The sequence below is a fragment of the Xyrauchen texanus genome, chromosome 44 (assembly GCF_025860055.1).
Source record: "Xyrauchen texanus isolate HMW12.3.18 chromosome 44, RBS_HiC_50CHRs, whole genome shotgun sequence".
In the NCBI taxonomy this organism is placed as follows: domain Eukaryota; kingdom Metazoa; phylum Chordata; class Actinopteri; order Cypriniformes; family Catostomidae; genus Xyrauchen; species Xyrauchen texanus.
Window position 1 is genome coordinate 21,563,399 of NC_068319.1, and position 17,575 is coordinate 21,580,973.

Genomic DNA, 17,575 nt, shown 5'->3' on the forward strand with positions numbered 1-17,575 from the left:
CTTTCCTGCCAACTTTTATTGGATACTGAAGCTGCGATCTGTGATCTCTAGGTGCCACAGATTGATGCGCAGGTCGTCTGCGGACAGATAGGTCTCATTGTCGCTGTTGACCGAGATGGAGTTGATGTGGTATGTGTGGGCGTTGGCAAAGACCCTCCTTGGACTGGCCTCCACCATGAGATCCATTGGCCTGAATACTGGCACCTGAACAAGAACAGAGTTAAACTTCTAAAGTTCTTGGCCACGAGAATAAAATATTATTTTTTTTTTGCAGAATATTTAATACATTGTGTTTTAATGGCCATTATAGGAAGTTAATGACAGCTTATAAGGCAAATCAATGAGATTTGATTAATAATAGAGCAGTCTGCATATATAAAGTGCATACAGATATCAGTTCACATTCTATATACTCAAGGAAGTCATAAACCAAAAGGCTAAGGTATACTTTCTTTTTCCATGTGCCACTCCTAGCACATGGTCAAGTACTAAGCCTTTCAAAGTGTACTCTTCTGACCACACATATAGGCTTTAATGTAAATGTAACAGCATTTTATGTTTAACCTGTTGATACGCACCCCCTGTCTGAGCACAAACCATGAAAATGACATACCTGAACTTAAATGGTTGTATTTACTGAACACTTAGGACACAGTTGTAATATCTTTTGAAAGAAGACACGTTGGGCTTTATTTCCCAAGTTTCAGAATTAATACATGTTGTTATTTTTTAAAGTTAGAGAAGCTGAAGTTTATAGTAATGGAAATATTTGGTACTGAACATGTTTTTATAATCTAAAAAACAATAATAAAAGAACCAAGACAACCCAGAAAAATTCTCTCAAAGCCACAAGTATGTGTTTCAAATTTGAAGATCTAACAAAGAATGAGGTTCCTGCAAGCTTTATTCTCAGTAAAATCACTGGTGGTATAGGGAGTAAATTTAAGGCTCCGCCTTTCAAGACAACACAAAATCTGACTGCACTGCTTGGCTATTATGAACAAAACTACGCCACATTTTTAAAAATAGACTTTGGAGACATGCTGATTTTGTTTATAAGACTCTAATATATAAGATATTATACAGTTTTACAACATGAATGCTGCTCAGATTGCATAGTTTGTTGAAGAACGATGATGAAGGGAAATTCTTTCAGGCGAGATCTCATGTAAACAATGTAGAATATATAAATATTTCTCAGATTTATCACTTTTATGGACAAAAAGTGCTACTGGATGTTTTTCAATGAACGCTTGTCATGGACAATTGACCCAAGTGTGGCGAACTGGATTCATCTGGTGATCGCATTTTCATAACAAAGGTATGAAGTTCCGTTTTGATATTGCATGTTTTCATTTGTACTCCTGGCACAAATAACTAAATTGCTGTTTCTGGAGTATTGCTATCGTGAAACAGAGATCGGATATTAATATTGAACCCTTAGACCTTTGAAAAGATGTAGAATTTGTTAACATTAATTACTTTTATAGATGGTAAATTATGTATTAAATGTGAGCAGAGTGATGTCACTACCGCGTGCGGTTGATTGCGTATCAACAGGTTAGAGGTTGTGTGTACAGGACCCATAGTTGAAATGCCAGCAAATCAACCCTGAATACCAGCAAATGACACAACATAGTTTTTTATTTTGGTGCCGATGTGTGATGTTCTTTACATGTACTTGTACTTGAGTGCAAAGTGTGGACAAGCATGCATGAATTTACTCACCCGTAGAGTTGTGATGGTAGCAGCATCTCTGTAGCGTCCGTCCTCCTCTTTAAGATTGTATCCCTCTGGTCTCTTGTCACGTTCACTGATCTTCCACAACTTTATTGTTTTATCTACAAACACAATTAAGAAATGGCTTTACTTTCAAATTCATGATCAGCCCCACAATTAAAACAAAATACATTTCACTGGCAAAACAGATACAATGAAGAAATATTCTCCTCTTTCTTGCAAATGTCATCTTGCATAAAAAGCTAAAGTATTTACACGTGTAATAAGTGTTAGCTTGACTTGCATAACGAATCAAGCTGACAATTAACCAAATTTGAAAAACATCAGCACATTTTTCCCATGCCTAATCTGTAGTCCATCACAAACATCTTTTTCCAGTTATGTGGGTGAATAGAAGACCAGAGTTCAGTCCATTCAAGAGTCTCTATATAAAAACACACTAGTTGTGTAACACATCCGAGAGATCTTATTTTTAGACAGCAGCGATACTGTATCCGTGTATCAGGGAAAAATGGATTTGGAGAACTTGCAGGGCTTAAACCAATCCCACAGAAATAAATGATCAAATGCATGTCTAGTTGCAAATATATTTTGTACCAAGTACTGTATTGTATGGACTGTATAGTACAGGGTTTACCAACCGCTTAACTCCTGGCATACATTTTATACTTGAAATACCCACTAAAAATGTCAAGTAATCCACTAAGCTTTTACTAAACAATGAATATATGTTTCAAGACCAGACTCAAGTTTTAGATTTGAAACTTAGATTTATATATATAGATTTGATATATAAGCAGTATATATCTATATCTATCTATATACAGTATATATATATATATATATATATATATATATATATATATGGGCTGTCAATAGATAAAAAATTCAATCGAAATAATTACATGACATGCTAATTATTTAAATGAATGAATTGCATATTTAAATATTTGCTAAGTGTAAATATTTGCCTTCAAATAACATTTATTCAATATATAATGATTAAATAATTATAAAGAGATATTTAAATTATAAATATATTATATACAGGGTTCATACAGCTTTTTAAGAGTGAAATTCAAGCATTTTCAAGGTACCTTAATCTTTTTCAAACACCTCAAATCTTTAAATATTATATCTAAATGTTAATTGACAAAAATGCAATGATAAAAAAAAAAAGTGTTTCCTCTGTGATTTCATACATTGTCCAATCTATACAAATGAAGGTTTCAAGAATTCCTTTAAACACACAGACAGCTGAGACTGACAATCCTTAATATAATTACAACCAAATTCATGCAACAACACACAGATACAGGCAGAAACCAGTTATATATAGGGCGTGAATTACCATTGGAGAAAACAAATCCTGGTTACAGTAGTAACAAATATAAAAGTTTGTGTGTGTGTGTTTGTGTTCCACTTATTTTGTCTCCAGCTATTTAAATAAAGGCTACCGTTTACTCGACTGCAAATATCAGGCAGATTTGAAGAATAGTATGTTATTGTCATTGTACAACCAAGCTGGGGCACACATTCAACTAGACCTTAGAGCATGTAACACTGCTTATCAAACTGAGTTTCAGCAAGTTTAAAAAAAATCATGTTTTCCACTTAATGAGTTCATGGAAGGATAATATTCATCAGAAACATACATTTGTTTTAATCATATTAAAATTGGCACACGACCACGCCTCCATCCCCACAATGCCATAACATTTAAAAGTTGGCCAAAATATTTTTATTAATAGGATCAAATGGGCAGATTCAGTTCATCTCAAGCTTTATTGGCAAGATAAATTTAAGTGTCCATTGCCAATGCATTATTAGACACTACACATGAACAGTACATATAAAACAAACTGAATTCTGAAAAGTTTAATTTGCTGAAGTTTATAATCTCAAAAATATAATTTTCTCTGTTTGCAGTTCAGTCTCTATCGCGCACACGCTGGGTTTCGCTTTCGACACTGGTTCAGATGACAGTGAGTTTTCAGGTGAAGTGAAGAGATAAGGCAAGTTGCCTGTATCTTTCCCACACCTGGCTCAACATTTGCGGTTAAGGTCTACATTCTCTGTACAGTAAAACCGCTCCAGTGTTTATTAAGACCAGGACATGTGTTGCACATAATGAAACGTGCACTGTTCCACAAAAATGTATGCCAATTTTAGCCACAGAAAGCGGGATAAAACATTAGAAGTTTAGGAAGTGGGAAAAAACGAATACTGCATTCACTGCATTAACATTAAAACACATTACATTTCCCAGCCCTAAAATATATCTAATCTATATATATATATAGATTAGATATATTTTAGGGCTGGGAAATGTAATGTGTTTTAATGTTAATGCAGTGAATGCAGTATTCGTGAATATATATATATATATATATATATATATATATATATATATATATATATATATATATAGATTAGATATATTTTAGGGCTGGGAAATGTAATGTGTTTTAATGTTAATGCAGTGAATGCAGTATTACGTGAATATATATATATATATATATATATATATATATATATATATATATATAAATATATATATATATATTTATGTCTGTGTGCTTAAACTGACTGCAAGAATGTGCAACATAATGTCCCAATACTGTACTAACCATTTGTGGACAACAAAAATTGTGCAGCATTCTTTTGTCGTAGCCAGCGAATCTTGTTAATCTTCTCTTCAATTTCCAAGCTCTTCAGGTAGTCAAACTCAGGCTCGTGGCTCTGAAATGTGCTGTAAACATTGTATTCACTACGGCACTGTGGCTGACTCTTGTTCTGGAAGAAGAAAATAAAAGTTTGAATGAGAAAGACATAAGGGAATAAACGCATATATAATTTTGGGTGTTACTACGGGATTGTAAGATCATGTACCTCGGTCTCTTGCTGAAAGATGACAACCCGACCGCCTTTGTCCCCTGTGGCTAGCAGCTCCCCTGAGTGGTTGAACTCCACAGTAGAGATGATATCAGCTGTTGGATGGGAAGAAACATACATGCACACAACATTTGTCAAATCTCCTCCACCACTGTACTCCTGAAAGATACAGATACATTATGCCAAACATTTCTTTTGTATTGCCTGGAAGAAAGTCAAAGAGTGTGAGTAAATAATGACAGAAACACCAAATGATGTCATAATTTTATCTAAGGGTTGCTTTAAACATATTTAGCATCAGGAAGTCAGACAGTCACTCTTGCCTTGACTGACTCAAACAAGATATTATTTAAATATAAATACAATTTATGTTTCCTGCCTCAGTCATAGAGCAGCTGCTGGATGCACAGCAAGCAGCAGACTGACTCATACAAATGTAACTCTTTGTTAACCAGAAGAACGCAGGAGAAAAGAAAAAAGCAAGGGCCCTTTGTGTTAGCCTGACCCCACCCGAGGGGCCAAAGCAGGGGCCAGAGGTTCTGTGCTTGTATCCGTGTGCAAACCTGAAAGAAAGCCACTGCTTCAGGCCAAAAGGCTTTGAAAAAAAGAGGCCATCTAATATGAAACAAGCACAAGAGCCTTTAAATATACTCAAAAGTTTTAAAGCAAAACAGTTCACTCAGCAACCACAATGCCCCCGGGCAGCTATTTTTCCTTATACTCATGAGCTGGTTCTGCTCATGTCCACTTTAATACAACAGAGTGCAACATTTCCCGCCCACTTTAAGTTAAGTTCTGAAGTAGTTTTTTTTAAATACATTTTTCCCATCGGGATATCACAAAATCCTTTGTAAAAAAAAAAAAATGTCTAATCAGTCAACCAAACAGCTGCTAAATGAATCACAACATTAAAAACTGTAATGTGAAGCAAAAAAGTCTTTGGAAATCAGACAACAAAAAAGAACAAGACAATCCCATTAAGTATGGCTAATGATAAAATGTAAATAAAAACTTTATATATAAAGAATCTACATTTAACTAACAAAAACTTTAATTCAATAGCTTTGTATTTTTAAAGTCTATTAAAAGATGTTAAGATACCAGTGTTACTGAGTACCGAGCACCGACTCAATCCGGAACCAGCGCGCAGTATGACTGACAAACCATAGCTTTAGAATGCTCATTTTGTGCACATGCTCTGTTACTCCTTACACTGAAATTGACAATTTATCAAATTAAAATCATGACGTCCTAGTGTGATTTATTAAATCGCTAAAGGCTACAATCTTAGTGGAAGAGATGTGTACTTTGAATGAATGTATAAATCTGACTGCTAATACACTGGAAACTCAGACATTGGGAATCATTTAAAACAAGTTGTATGAGATGACAGAGCAGAGCACTAAGCTACTGTGAACCACGCAGCACACGTAAACTATACATTTACATAATTAAATAACAACATATGCACTTTGATCTCTACGTTGTTGTACGATTTAAAACATAAAATTTAAAATGTACCACATACACAGCACCAGTAATCTAAAACACCAAGTACAAACACTCAAAAACTGTGTCCAACATTTAATTTGTCAGACTCAAAGGTCAGTATAAAGAGATTTCAGACGTGACTTAAAAGTCCCAGTGTCGCAAACTGTTTATCCGGAAAGTGAAGCTTCAGGCAAAAAATACAAATCATAATAAAAGCATGTTTCAAAATATAAGCTGGAGCCCTGAAATTTATTACAACTGTATAGGAAAATTTGATATTCACTGTAGTAGTAGTAGTAATAATAATAATAATAATAATGATGAAGCAATATCACATGAAAGACTGCTGTTTGGCAAAAAGAAAATGCAATGACATGTTGAAAAGTTATATTTTAACTTACTACAATTTTTAAGAATTAATTTATTAGACACCATTTTGATGATGCAATTAAATTAAAATAAAACATGGAGTTCTGGAAAATAATAATAATAACAAGAAGGAAAACATGATTTGGTAAAGAATAAAACAGATTTCAGGAGGGTGCTACTTAAAAACACTAACAATGCATCCTTGATTGAGAAACACTTGAAGGAAACATGCATTTTTTTAAATTTATTATTTACATTAAAATGTAACTTTTTAAATAGGCTAAATAAGTGTGTTCAATAGCACATTGTCATATTAGCATATTTATGCTGAGGTACTGAATCTGGTATCGAGAACCATGAAATTTCACTGGTATCGGAACAGACTACTGAAATTTTGGTCCCAACACTATCAGATAGATACAAATATGAGCAGTGTGTCATCAAAGTGGGTGGTCACTGCAGAGCTCTTTTGCAGCACTTTTAGTTTGCTGAAATTATCTGATTGGTGGCCTTTTCCCCTAAGGATCATGGGTAATGTAGTATTTGTAAGGAATTGTCCTATTAAACAGTTTTTTTTTTCTTTCAAAATAGTAAAAAAGAAGACTTATTGCTTCAACACAAGAATATCCACTCGAATGACAACCTCAGAGCTCACAGTAGGTCTGTTTTTAAAGGCTTAAATTATCATTTATTATAAATTTGCCTAAGGAAAACATGAATGGGATTTTTACTTCAGGAAAATGAATGTTTACATATTATTGAAATATGCAAACGCGTGCTCCATGCAACAAATATATAGCCTATTCACATTGCATGCACTTGTGAATAAATTTGTAGAAATATCAGAAAGAACTCTGACGTTCTCTTCAAACAGTAATGTGTTATTAATGTGCAAGATTGCACAAAATGGTCTTGCTCAGTTGATCAGTATATTTGCAAAGTGATGCTTATATACTGTAGGTACTATATAATGTAATTTAGATACAGGTGTGGTACTATGCACAGTGCACACTGGACAGATCATGAATAGTTTCTAAAAAGAAGCTTACAACAAAGTGCTCTGCGTTGCAGAGAACTTACATGAACATGAGCTTAATGTCCAAATTTGGTAAATTAAGTTATGATAGGTGTTCTTGGGAAAAGACCTGAAGGACTATTGGAGAGCGAGGTCTGACGAATGAAAGGTCACATAATCCAGCAACACATCCTGCCATTTTGACCGATGTTGACAGGAAACTACTTCCGTTACATCAAGCAGTTGGTTATTGTTAATAAGTATGAATGTGGCTTTTTGGACAAAATGTGTATAGAATATGATCATTGATGATCAGAATACCAGTCCATCCAACAGTGGGAAGTATAGATATACCTCAAAATACAAAGCAGTGTATGCAATTGTGTTCGTGAAAATCTAGTTTACTTGCTACTAAGCACCTTAAACAAATATTTATCTATCAAAGACGTGATATCATAGATCTGTCAAACCAGGACAAATCAAGCGATTAATTATTTCTTGGAAGCACTCATATCAAGCATTTAAAACCATTAATACATTATTTCTCTTCATGGCATACTGGTAAAAGCCCTGATGCCTTGCAGTTGCAGTCAGCCAATACAATTGGAACTTGTAAGTTTTTGTGTAGGTTGCCCATGGGCGTGCCATTGTATGCTGACACTATTTGGGTGGGTACTCACCTTCGGCTACGTCATCATCAATCGCCCCTTTCACTTGCGAAAAGCACCATTGCACATCGTTGCCCCCGCCTCCGGCTCCTGAAAAAATAAAAGCATGTTCAAGTTTCTTGCAACACACACTTCAAGAAAAAATACATACTGTGGACAAGGGCACAATCTGAGGCCAAGTGTAAATGGTCATGAAACCCCAAAACACATTTTTTGAGATGTTAGCTGATATATACATATGTTGCACATCAATGAAAACAAAGCACCAATTATGTTTATGGTTAAGAGTTAAGTAGTTATTCGTTTTAGCAGTTTCATTCTTCCGTTTTAAAACTTAAAATACGAGGTATACACTGATGAGCCAAAACATTATGACCTAATATGCCACCAAAACAGCACCAATTTGCAGAGGCATGACTCAACAAGTCCCCTGAAGGTGTCTTGTGGTGTCTGGCACCAAGATATTAGCAGCAGATCCTTTAATCCTGTAAATTGCAAGGTGGAGCTGCCATGGATCAGACTTGTTGGTCCAGCACATCCCACAGATGCTTAATCGAATTGCGAACTGGGGAATTTAAAGGCCAGGGCAACACCTTGAACTCTTCAGCATGTTCCTCAATCCATTCCAGAACAATGTGTGGAGTGTGGCAGGGTGTATTATCCTTCTGAAAGAGGCCACTTCTATCAGACAATACCATTGTCATGAAAAGGTGCTTGCAACGATGTTTAGGTATGTGGCACGTGTCAAATTGATGTCCACATGAATGGCCGGACCCAATGTTTGCCAACAGAACATTGCCCAGAGCATCACACTCCCTTCACCAGCTTGCTGTCTTCCCACAGTGCATCCTGGTGCAATCACTTACCCAGGTAAACGGAGCACACGTACATGGTAGTCCATGTGATGTAAAAGAAAACAGGACTCATCAGACCAGGCAAACTTCTTCCACTGCTCCAAGGTCCAGTTCCGATTGGCCTTGTTAGGAGATGATCAATGTTATTCCTTTCACCTATGTGTGGTCAGCAGTAGAGGAATACTTCCATCCAATCGCTGTGCTGCCTCATGCATTAGCTCACATTACAGCAGAGAATTCAAAATGGCACGCAAACGCAAAAACAGTTCCTTGCCCAGATACGAGAGCTGACGTTTACACAGAATGGAACGCAGTGGATTACCGGACCGGAGCGAGTTTGTTGGCTGAAGTTCTGCTACATGATGCAGCTTAGAGACGCACATATTCTCTGATCATGTACAGGATAACATGACTGCTTGTTTAAAAACAGAAAACAATGATTGAAACAGAAATCTCATGTCAACCCTTTGTTTAGCTTCCTTTACCTCGTCTGAAAGTTACCAGGATTTAGGCCTACAGGGTTTCCTAGCACTCCGTCGTCAAGACATCAAAGTTGAAATACTACACAACTTTATGCAGACAAGGTTAGAAAGCAATTTTATCACATTAGTCATGTTAACAAAACTTGTTTTTTAAATATTAAGGCTGTACTTTTGAAACAATGTGTAGTTAATGTTTTGTGTACTGGACCCGTTTTCTTTAACTATGTTCCTTATTGAACATAATTTTTCTTTGAAAAGGTTTACATTATTTTCTCTGGTAATCAACATTATGACACAAATGCTAACATTTGAGTTTAACTTGTATTAAACCAGAAACATTCATTGTAATATTATCCATGAATTTTTATTAGGTCTCTAAGTAGTCCTTGTTTTGGTGGCAATGGCTGATTTCACTTCATTCTCAAAAGTTTGAACACAATTATTAAAACTTTGATTTGTAAACAGTTTTAACATTTTCACAAAAGTGTCCCAAAACGCTTAATTCTTCTCGCATTTTGATAGTCTGCCATTTCTACTGTGAGGGAATTGTTGTGCTTGACCTCCTCCTATCCTCAGATTTGACTCTTATGGAAATACATTGCCACTTTTATTGACCAAATTGGCATTCAACTGATCACAATGTAAAGTCAGGCCATTAATAATGTGAAAAATTACTATTACAATAAAAAATAATAATAATAATTTAGAACTTCTTAAACTACTTCAAGACTTCATTCAAATAGTGATGGTGGTGTTTATTACATCAGTAATGTGCTGACTATACTTTATGATCAGTTGAAAGCCACTTTGGAGAATCAAATTACCAATTTCCTTCCAAATAGCAAAATCTGTACATTATTCCAAATTTTGTCTGCCAGTGTATATTGAAAATTACAATTCATGTCTTTAGGACTTATAATACTGAAAGATGGTAGAGAAAAATATCTACAGTAATAGCTAAGGAAATGAGGTAGAGGGCTTGCAACTCTTCACTATTGTCAGCCTCAAAAAACTCCCTGCTTGGACAAACAGATCAACGAGCTTGGAAGCACTCAAAAAATATGACTAGCTACACTCCCAACAATTCACATAATGGCTGTATGATAGCGCTTGCGTCATTTATTAATGAGAAACAGGCTGTTGAAATATCGAGAAGCAGCTCGAAACTTGTTGGATTTGTTCATGAGACAAGTGACTGTAAGAGACCGAAACAAACTCCCAACACATCTCTCCACCTGGGTGTGTATAATGTTCAATCGTCAAAACACGCTTAAATTGAGCTCATTTTAGTCTTTTAGTGAACAAGTTAAGAAATTATTTGGCGCATATATATATATATATATATATACACACACACACACACAATACAGCCATATGAGAAACATTGTTTATTGAACGAAAGTTTTTCAGTGGCAAGGGTCTGATTTTTATATAACAGCGCAGGGCTGCTATAATTTCAGTCAGTAGCATTTAACGTAATCCTCCCACCAAGTGTCACGACTGTTCTCAAAGATTTCTGAAGAGCAACCATCTGGAAAAAGATTTAAAAACCGAAAGCATCATCCAACTTTTTCATTTCACATCTTGGTGGTTTTAGCGGTTTAAAGTCACAGTGTGGCTCGCGCGGCGGTTCGTCAGCTGCACATGACTCTGCAGAAGCCGATTAAAGTTCGTTAGTTTGGGGAAGCTGATTGAACGAGGCCGAGATGAAGAACAGATTTATACATCGGGCAAGCTAAAATACACTCATGGGAAGAAGCAGGAGATGATACTGACTGTCGATGGATTTTTATACACTCGAGTTTAAAACAAGCACGCAGCATGAGAGCGCATCTCAGCTAACAAACAATGAGGGGGGTTACTCAAATACATTTACACCCATATGCAACTCATCACTTAAACAAATGGCTCCCAGTTACATTCAAGATCACAGAGAAGGGTCAGTATTTATAAAACACACGAAAATGATCGTGACTCCCGATTGCTGTCTAACTGGAGGGAAACGAGGCAGCTAACTGGCTACAGTAGACCTCTAATGCTGATGATGATGGTTTCAGTACAATCAAGTCTCGGCATGCGATACATTTTAAGTAAGGGATCATAAAATAAAATCAGTTGATATTAACAGTGCGGTTGAGCAGCTCATAAACTTGTTTAGTTACCTGCCATGGCGAGAGTGGCGATGTTGGACCCTAGTCTTGATAAGCAGTGTGAAGGCAGAGACCAGAACAAGATGTCCAAGAGAGTCACCGGAAATGCTGTTTTTCAAAATAAAAGCGTGGATATGTACACTGTGAAAAGTGAAGGGGAGATCTTTAGTTAAATAGATATTAATTTTTATTTAATTACATTTTAATTTATTAATTTTGCATTATCTGCATTATACAATGTAAACAAATTGACATTGTTTACTTCACAAGGGGCCTCATCCAGTGAATAATTTTGATGTGTGTCAGGAGTCAGTGCTGCTACTAATATTCTCAGGACCAGGGACAAACTTTTATGAGTGGGCCCCCCTCTTCTCTGGGCCTAATGAGAGTAGGCTTAGTGGGCCCCCCTCATTGCAGGGACCCCTTAACACACCTTTTCTGACAATATATATTCATACATATGTCATTCATACTCATAGGCTCGGTATTTGTTGAAGTGTCTACTGTAACTGAATATTTAATTTAGTTTTTGCAATCTCAGAGATAAATACAATCAATCAGTCTGTCTTACTAACTCCATCTATCCATTATCTATAAATAACCTTAGTGATACATGATGCTGAAATCTTGGATATGAAGTAAAGATAAAGGACGTCACTAGTACACAACAACATTTTTAAGTGATTTAGTTAATATAATTATATCAGGACTGTAACATTTATTGCTACATTATACCAGTTCTATGACAGCCCTGATGTCAATCTTTAATTACCAAACTGCAATTGGGAAATATCCACTTTATAGAGCTGTTCAGACATGTTGTCAATTTGTAGGCGAACATCTCTGGTTACTCTTGTAACCTCGGTTCCCTGAGATGAGGGGAACGAGATACTGTTGAACGCATTGGGGAATTCCTTTTCCACAACCTAGTTGAAGCCTTTGTATCATAATAGCAATCTTATGATTGGCAATGTTGTTTGAGCCCCAACCTTATGCATTTGCCCTATATAAGCAGGTGCTCACACACCATTTCTTCAGAATTTTCTAACTGAGGACAAGAACGCATTCACTCGTACATCGAAACTCTGAAGTAGAAGTGCGGCTAAGTTTGCAATGTCTTGTTCCCTTCATCTCAAGGAACAGAGGTTACAAGAGTAACCGGAGACATTCCCTATCGATTCAGTTCATGAGACATTGCTGAATGCTTAGTCCCATCACACCACGCTACGTAACTTAATACACTTGGATGCATGCACCAGGGTATAAATCACTTAGAAATATATATATATATATATATATATATATATATATATATATATATATATATATACACATGTATAACGTCACAGGCCTGTCGGGTGGTAACTTAGTATAATATCTCTTAAGTGTGTATGAAAATGAATAACCCCACATGGTGACAACCAGATGGGAAGTAAATCTGAGGATGTGTATGAGTCATATTATACACACAGTATAGTTTAACCACTTTGTACCAGAGGTAGGGAGGGAGGTTTTATTATTTTTTGGAAGTGTTTGTGACTTCTAGAGGGAGTAGCGGCCTACTCAGGCGACTGTTTTAAAATATAATAGGTACCCCGCCCATGATAAGGGGCCCGACGGGTGTTGGAATAGTAAGTTCTCTAGACAAAGAGGGCTTGTGAAGCGATGGACGCCATGTCTAGGTTAAAAAACCTCATGAACGTGTTTTGCTTTCCATATGTCCTGTTTGGATATACCGTTTGTCAATTCCCACGAATAGGCCATGCCTCTAGTTGCGCTTTTAAGCCAATAGGGCATCTTACACCCTGTAATTCATTAGCGAGGGCGATCACATCAATAATCCAGCGAGATAGCTTTTGTTTGGAGATCGACATGCATTTTGTGCATCCTCCATAACAAACAAAGAGCTGATCTGATAATCTAAACTGCGAGTGCGCTCTATATGCATTTCTAATGCCCGCACGGGGCATAATAATGCCCTAACTGCTCCTCATCCAAATTAGACAGTGGCGAAGATAAAGCTTGTAAGTGCACTATATGAGCTATAAAGGGTGTGGAAAGCACTTTAGGCACATAGCCTTTTTTGGGTTTGGTGGCGGCTTTTGAAAGCCCAGGACCGAATTCCAGACATGTCTACCGACAGCGCCTGTATGTCGCCAACATGTTTGACTGAGGACTGAGCCAAGAGCAGTGCCGTCTTTAAAGAGAGCACATGTAGCTAAACGGATTCCAAAGGTTTGAACGGGGCTTGTGAGCACCCTAAGCACAAGATTCAAGCCCCATGTTGGAACCGTAGCAGGGCGAGGGGGGTTCAAGTGCCCTGCTCCCCTTAGGAACTTTAAGATCAGATTGTGTCTGCCCATAGAGCCAGCCAGCCTCTGGAGTGTGAAATTCCGAGATGGTTGCTAAATACACCTTAAGCGTTGACTGAGTAACACCTGGGTCCAACCTCTCTTGAAGAAATGTAAGGATCTTCTTTATGAGGCAGTTCACTGGGTATTTGCTGCGTAAAAAAAAACACATGCCATTTTAGTGCATAAAGGCATCTCGTAGACGGTGCACTAGCCTGCAAAACAGTGTTTATTACAGACTGAGCAAATTCTGGCTCGTTTTTTGCGCTCCGTTCAGGGACCATACGTGTAGGATCCAAAGCTCTGGCTGGAGATGCCAAATCGTGCCCTGCACTTGAGAGAGCAGATCCCTCCTCAGCTGTATCTCCTATGGAGGGCTGGCTAATATCTCCATAATTTCCAGAAACCATGGTTGGTTGAGCCATTTTGGCATAAAGAACTGTTTCCTTGTCCTCTTGGACTGCTGATGATAGCATGGAGGAAACTAATAGCGGGAAATGCATATTTGTGTGTCGTCGGGCACTTGTTGGCCAAGGTGTCCACTCCCAGCGGGGCTTGGGACATGGAGTATCAAAGACGACAGTGGGCTGTCTCTGTGAAGGCAAATAACCCAGCATTTTCTGAGAAGACTTCAGTGGAAATGTTTTACCCAGTTTGAACTGAGACAGACACTGGTCTGGACATGCTCGCTCTTGAGGTGCACACGCATGCTCATGGAGTCGAGTCAAACCCCCAGAAAGGAGATTTGTTGGCTGGGGAAAGTGTTCTTTTCACCCAGTTGATATTGATATCATTGTTCAAATGGTGAAGTATAATGTCCCTGTGCTCGCATAGCAGAGCCTCTGATTGGGCCAGTAATGGCCAATTGTCAAGGTAATTAAGAATGCACATGCATGACGTACATCTTCAAAGGGGCGAGTGCTGCATTAACATATTTCATGAACGTGCAAGGTGCCAGAGACAATCCGAAGGAAAGGATATGAATTGATATGTCATCCCTTCTAACGCAAAGCTCAAGAACAGTCTGTTGTGCAGTACAATTCGGATATGAAAGTACACATCCTTTAGATCTATTGATGCAAACCAGTCCCATGGGCGGATATACGATAAGATCGGTTTCAGAGTTAACATAGAATGGGTGTTTTGCCAGCATGTGATTCGAGAATCTCAGATCTAGGATCAGCCAAAGCTGCCGTCTTTCTTAGGAAAGAAAGGGTAGAAAGTAAAACGCTTTGCTGCCATGGCAGTTCGGAGCAACCTCTATTGCATCTTTTGCAGGGTGACTGAATTTCAAAGAGTTCCATTCATTCAAAACCACTGTCAGTTAAGACATTAACTGATTAGACAGCAAGGTAGCAATCAGCTGCCTATGTTTCAGATGCAGCCCAAGGTAAAAGCTCTTCACTTGTGCTCTAAGTAAATGTCTTACTATGTACTGTATGTATAATTGGTTTGATTCTGTATTTTTTTAGCAAATGTGACCGCTAACGTGAACATGCCATACATGGTTGCTGGACTACTGTGTGTACTGTTATGCCCTTCTTTCTAATATATTGACAATTTCTTTATGTGAAGAAACTGATATCTACCATTTAAAATACAATATATTTTTTTTGTTTTGTGTAAAATTGAGTTAATATAGTGCTAAATAAGAGTTTATAATTATTATGTTTTTAGTAATTGAATGTTATTTGCTATATTAAATTGTGTGATATATCGGCATTGTATAGGCCAATCGGCCACCCTGCTCCCAGGATATCGGCATCAGCCATAAAAAAAAACCTAATGATCGACCACTATAAATTACACACCGTCATACCTCAAACATGACTTTTAAGCCATATTGATTTATATATTTTAAATTTTTTTTAAAAGCACAGCGGCTTTAAAATTCACGTTTGAGGTTTGAATGCGTGTTATTTATGTAGTAGAACAAAATGTCAACATTTCATCAAGTACTGTTTATCGCAGACCTTATATTACTCATAAGTTCAAAAAGCCCATTATAAAAATCCCATAGGAGACACATGGCGAATTATCCTCCGGGTTTTTTGACTACAAGTTGCTTACATGATGTTTAAATGTTGTTTTTGAAGTTTGTAAAAAAATTAAATAATCATATGTATTAGCATTACAATACAATATTTACTATATTAAAAAGAAACGTGATTAAGCAATATTTAACTAATTATCTTCCAAAATCACAATTAGTATAAAGTAAACTACAAGGTTTTCATAAAATAAATAAATCCTCAACTCGAATATGACATATAATGATTACATGAAATCCTCTACCAATTGTTTAAAAAAAATCTAAATTATGTTAAGAATTTAAAAGACACTTTTAGTATTTAATTTCAAATTTATTTCATTATTTTGAAAGGAAATCGCGAGCCAGGGACCTCTGTTGCGTCATATCCGCCTCTTACCTTTGCTTGCTGCTGCTGAGTTTTGGTATCAAAACTGTCCTGAGAACTTTTCCGGGTTTGTTTTACTGCAAGCAGTTTGTCTAGGAATTAATGAAATTGCTATGGTAAAGAAGCCGTTTTCGGCATTCCTTTTGTTCTCTCTGCAATCTTAAGCTCCCCTGTCTTTATTGCTACTAGATTTCATCCTCTCTGCACTTTCCTCCAACACTCCTCACAATATTCAAAATGGCGCAACACCGCCCTGTACTGACGTCGTTAACATTGTCCATTCACTAGAACGGGGTGGGTGGGGCAACTGTTTCTGTTGGGGCTGCTGGAGGGGTGATGATGTATAATGATCAGGATAGCCTGTCACTGTGTGGGCTGCAATGGATATGGAAATTATACTCCCAAGAAACTGCGGATCAAACAAACGCAACATGTTTTGACCTTTAGCAGAAAATGACTAAAAAAATGTGTCATTCCATAAAATTATGTCACATGATTATTATTATTGTGTAAAATGTAATTAATTGTATAATTACATAACGGAAGCCCTCTACTGTTACACCAATGTTTCCAAGCTTAATACATAATAATAATAATAATAATAATAATAATATAGTTCTGAAAGTAGTGGAGTACAGGGTTTTTGTTATGTTTTTACTAAATTACTGGAATTCAATTTAGATTAAATGGGTTCATGTCATGAAAACATGTCCAGGTCACATTTCACCCCAAACAAAAAAATTACAGAAAATAAATCATATAAACTATATATTGAATAAAGAGTATTGTTGTTGTTGTTGTGCAAAATGTTTAATTCAATGGATGACACAGCGTTCCATGTTACTTTGAATATAAACTGACACTGTAGGCTAATTAAGGTAGCTGGGATGATTGTTTAGTAGGCCCACATAATAAAGCTTTTCTTTGGAGAGGTTCTGAGAAGTATAGTCAAGGCACTTCTGTATGATTGGAAGCTGGAAGTTTTTATTTGAGATGGAGAATAGGGGAGAGCAGAGAGTGAGTCATTGTGTGGGAGTATGGGTAATGACCATTTGACCTTAGCCTCTGGGTATTGGAGCTGTACATGAGAGCTGCTTAGTACTGCAGTATTATTAACTGGGTTTCGTGGCAGCTCAGTGACAA

The 17,575-nt window shown here is 36.8% G+C and overlaps 1 protein-coding gene across 2 annotated transcripts in view; it reads right to left on the bottom strand.

Annotated features, from left to right (window-relative positions):
* Positions 1–16,667, bottom strand: part of ppp2r2ab (protein phosphatase 2, regulatory subunit B, alpha b) — a 33,518-nt gene extending 16,851 nt beyond the window's left edge. The window contains exons 1-7 of one of the 2 annotated variants that reach the window (XM_052117260.1): positions 16,445–16,667; positions 11,677–11,772; positions 8,191–8,268; positions 4,633–4,730; positions 4,371–4,536; positions 1,729–1,841; positions 27–204 (exon numbers count right to left, since the gene is read on the bottom strand). In XM_052117260.1, the coding sequence (XP_051973220.1) occupies positions 27–204; positions 1,729–1,841; positions 4,371–4,536; positions 4,633–4,730; positions 8,191–8,268; positions 11,677–11,683 (640 nt within the window). In that variant the 5' untranslated portion in view covers positions 11,684–11,772; positions 16,445–16,667. Of the gene's footprint in view, positions 1–26; positions 205–1,728; positions 1,842–4,370; positions 4,537–4,632; positions 4,731–8,190; positions 8,269–11,676; positions 11,806–16,444 lie in introns of both variants that reach the window. The other variant, XM_052117259.1, reaches the window with a different exon arrangement.
* Positions 16,668–17,575: the final 908 nt, after the last annotated feature.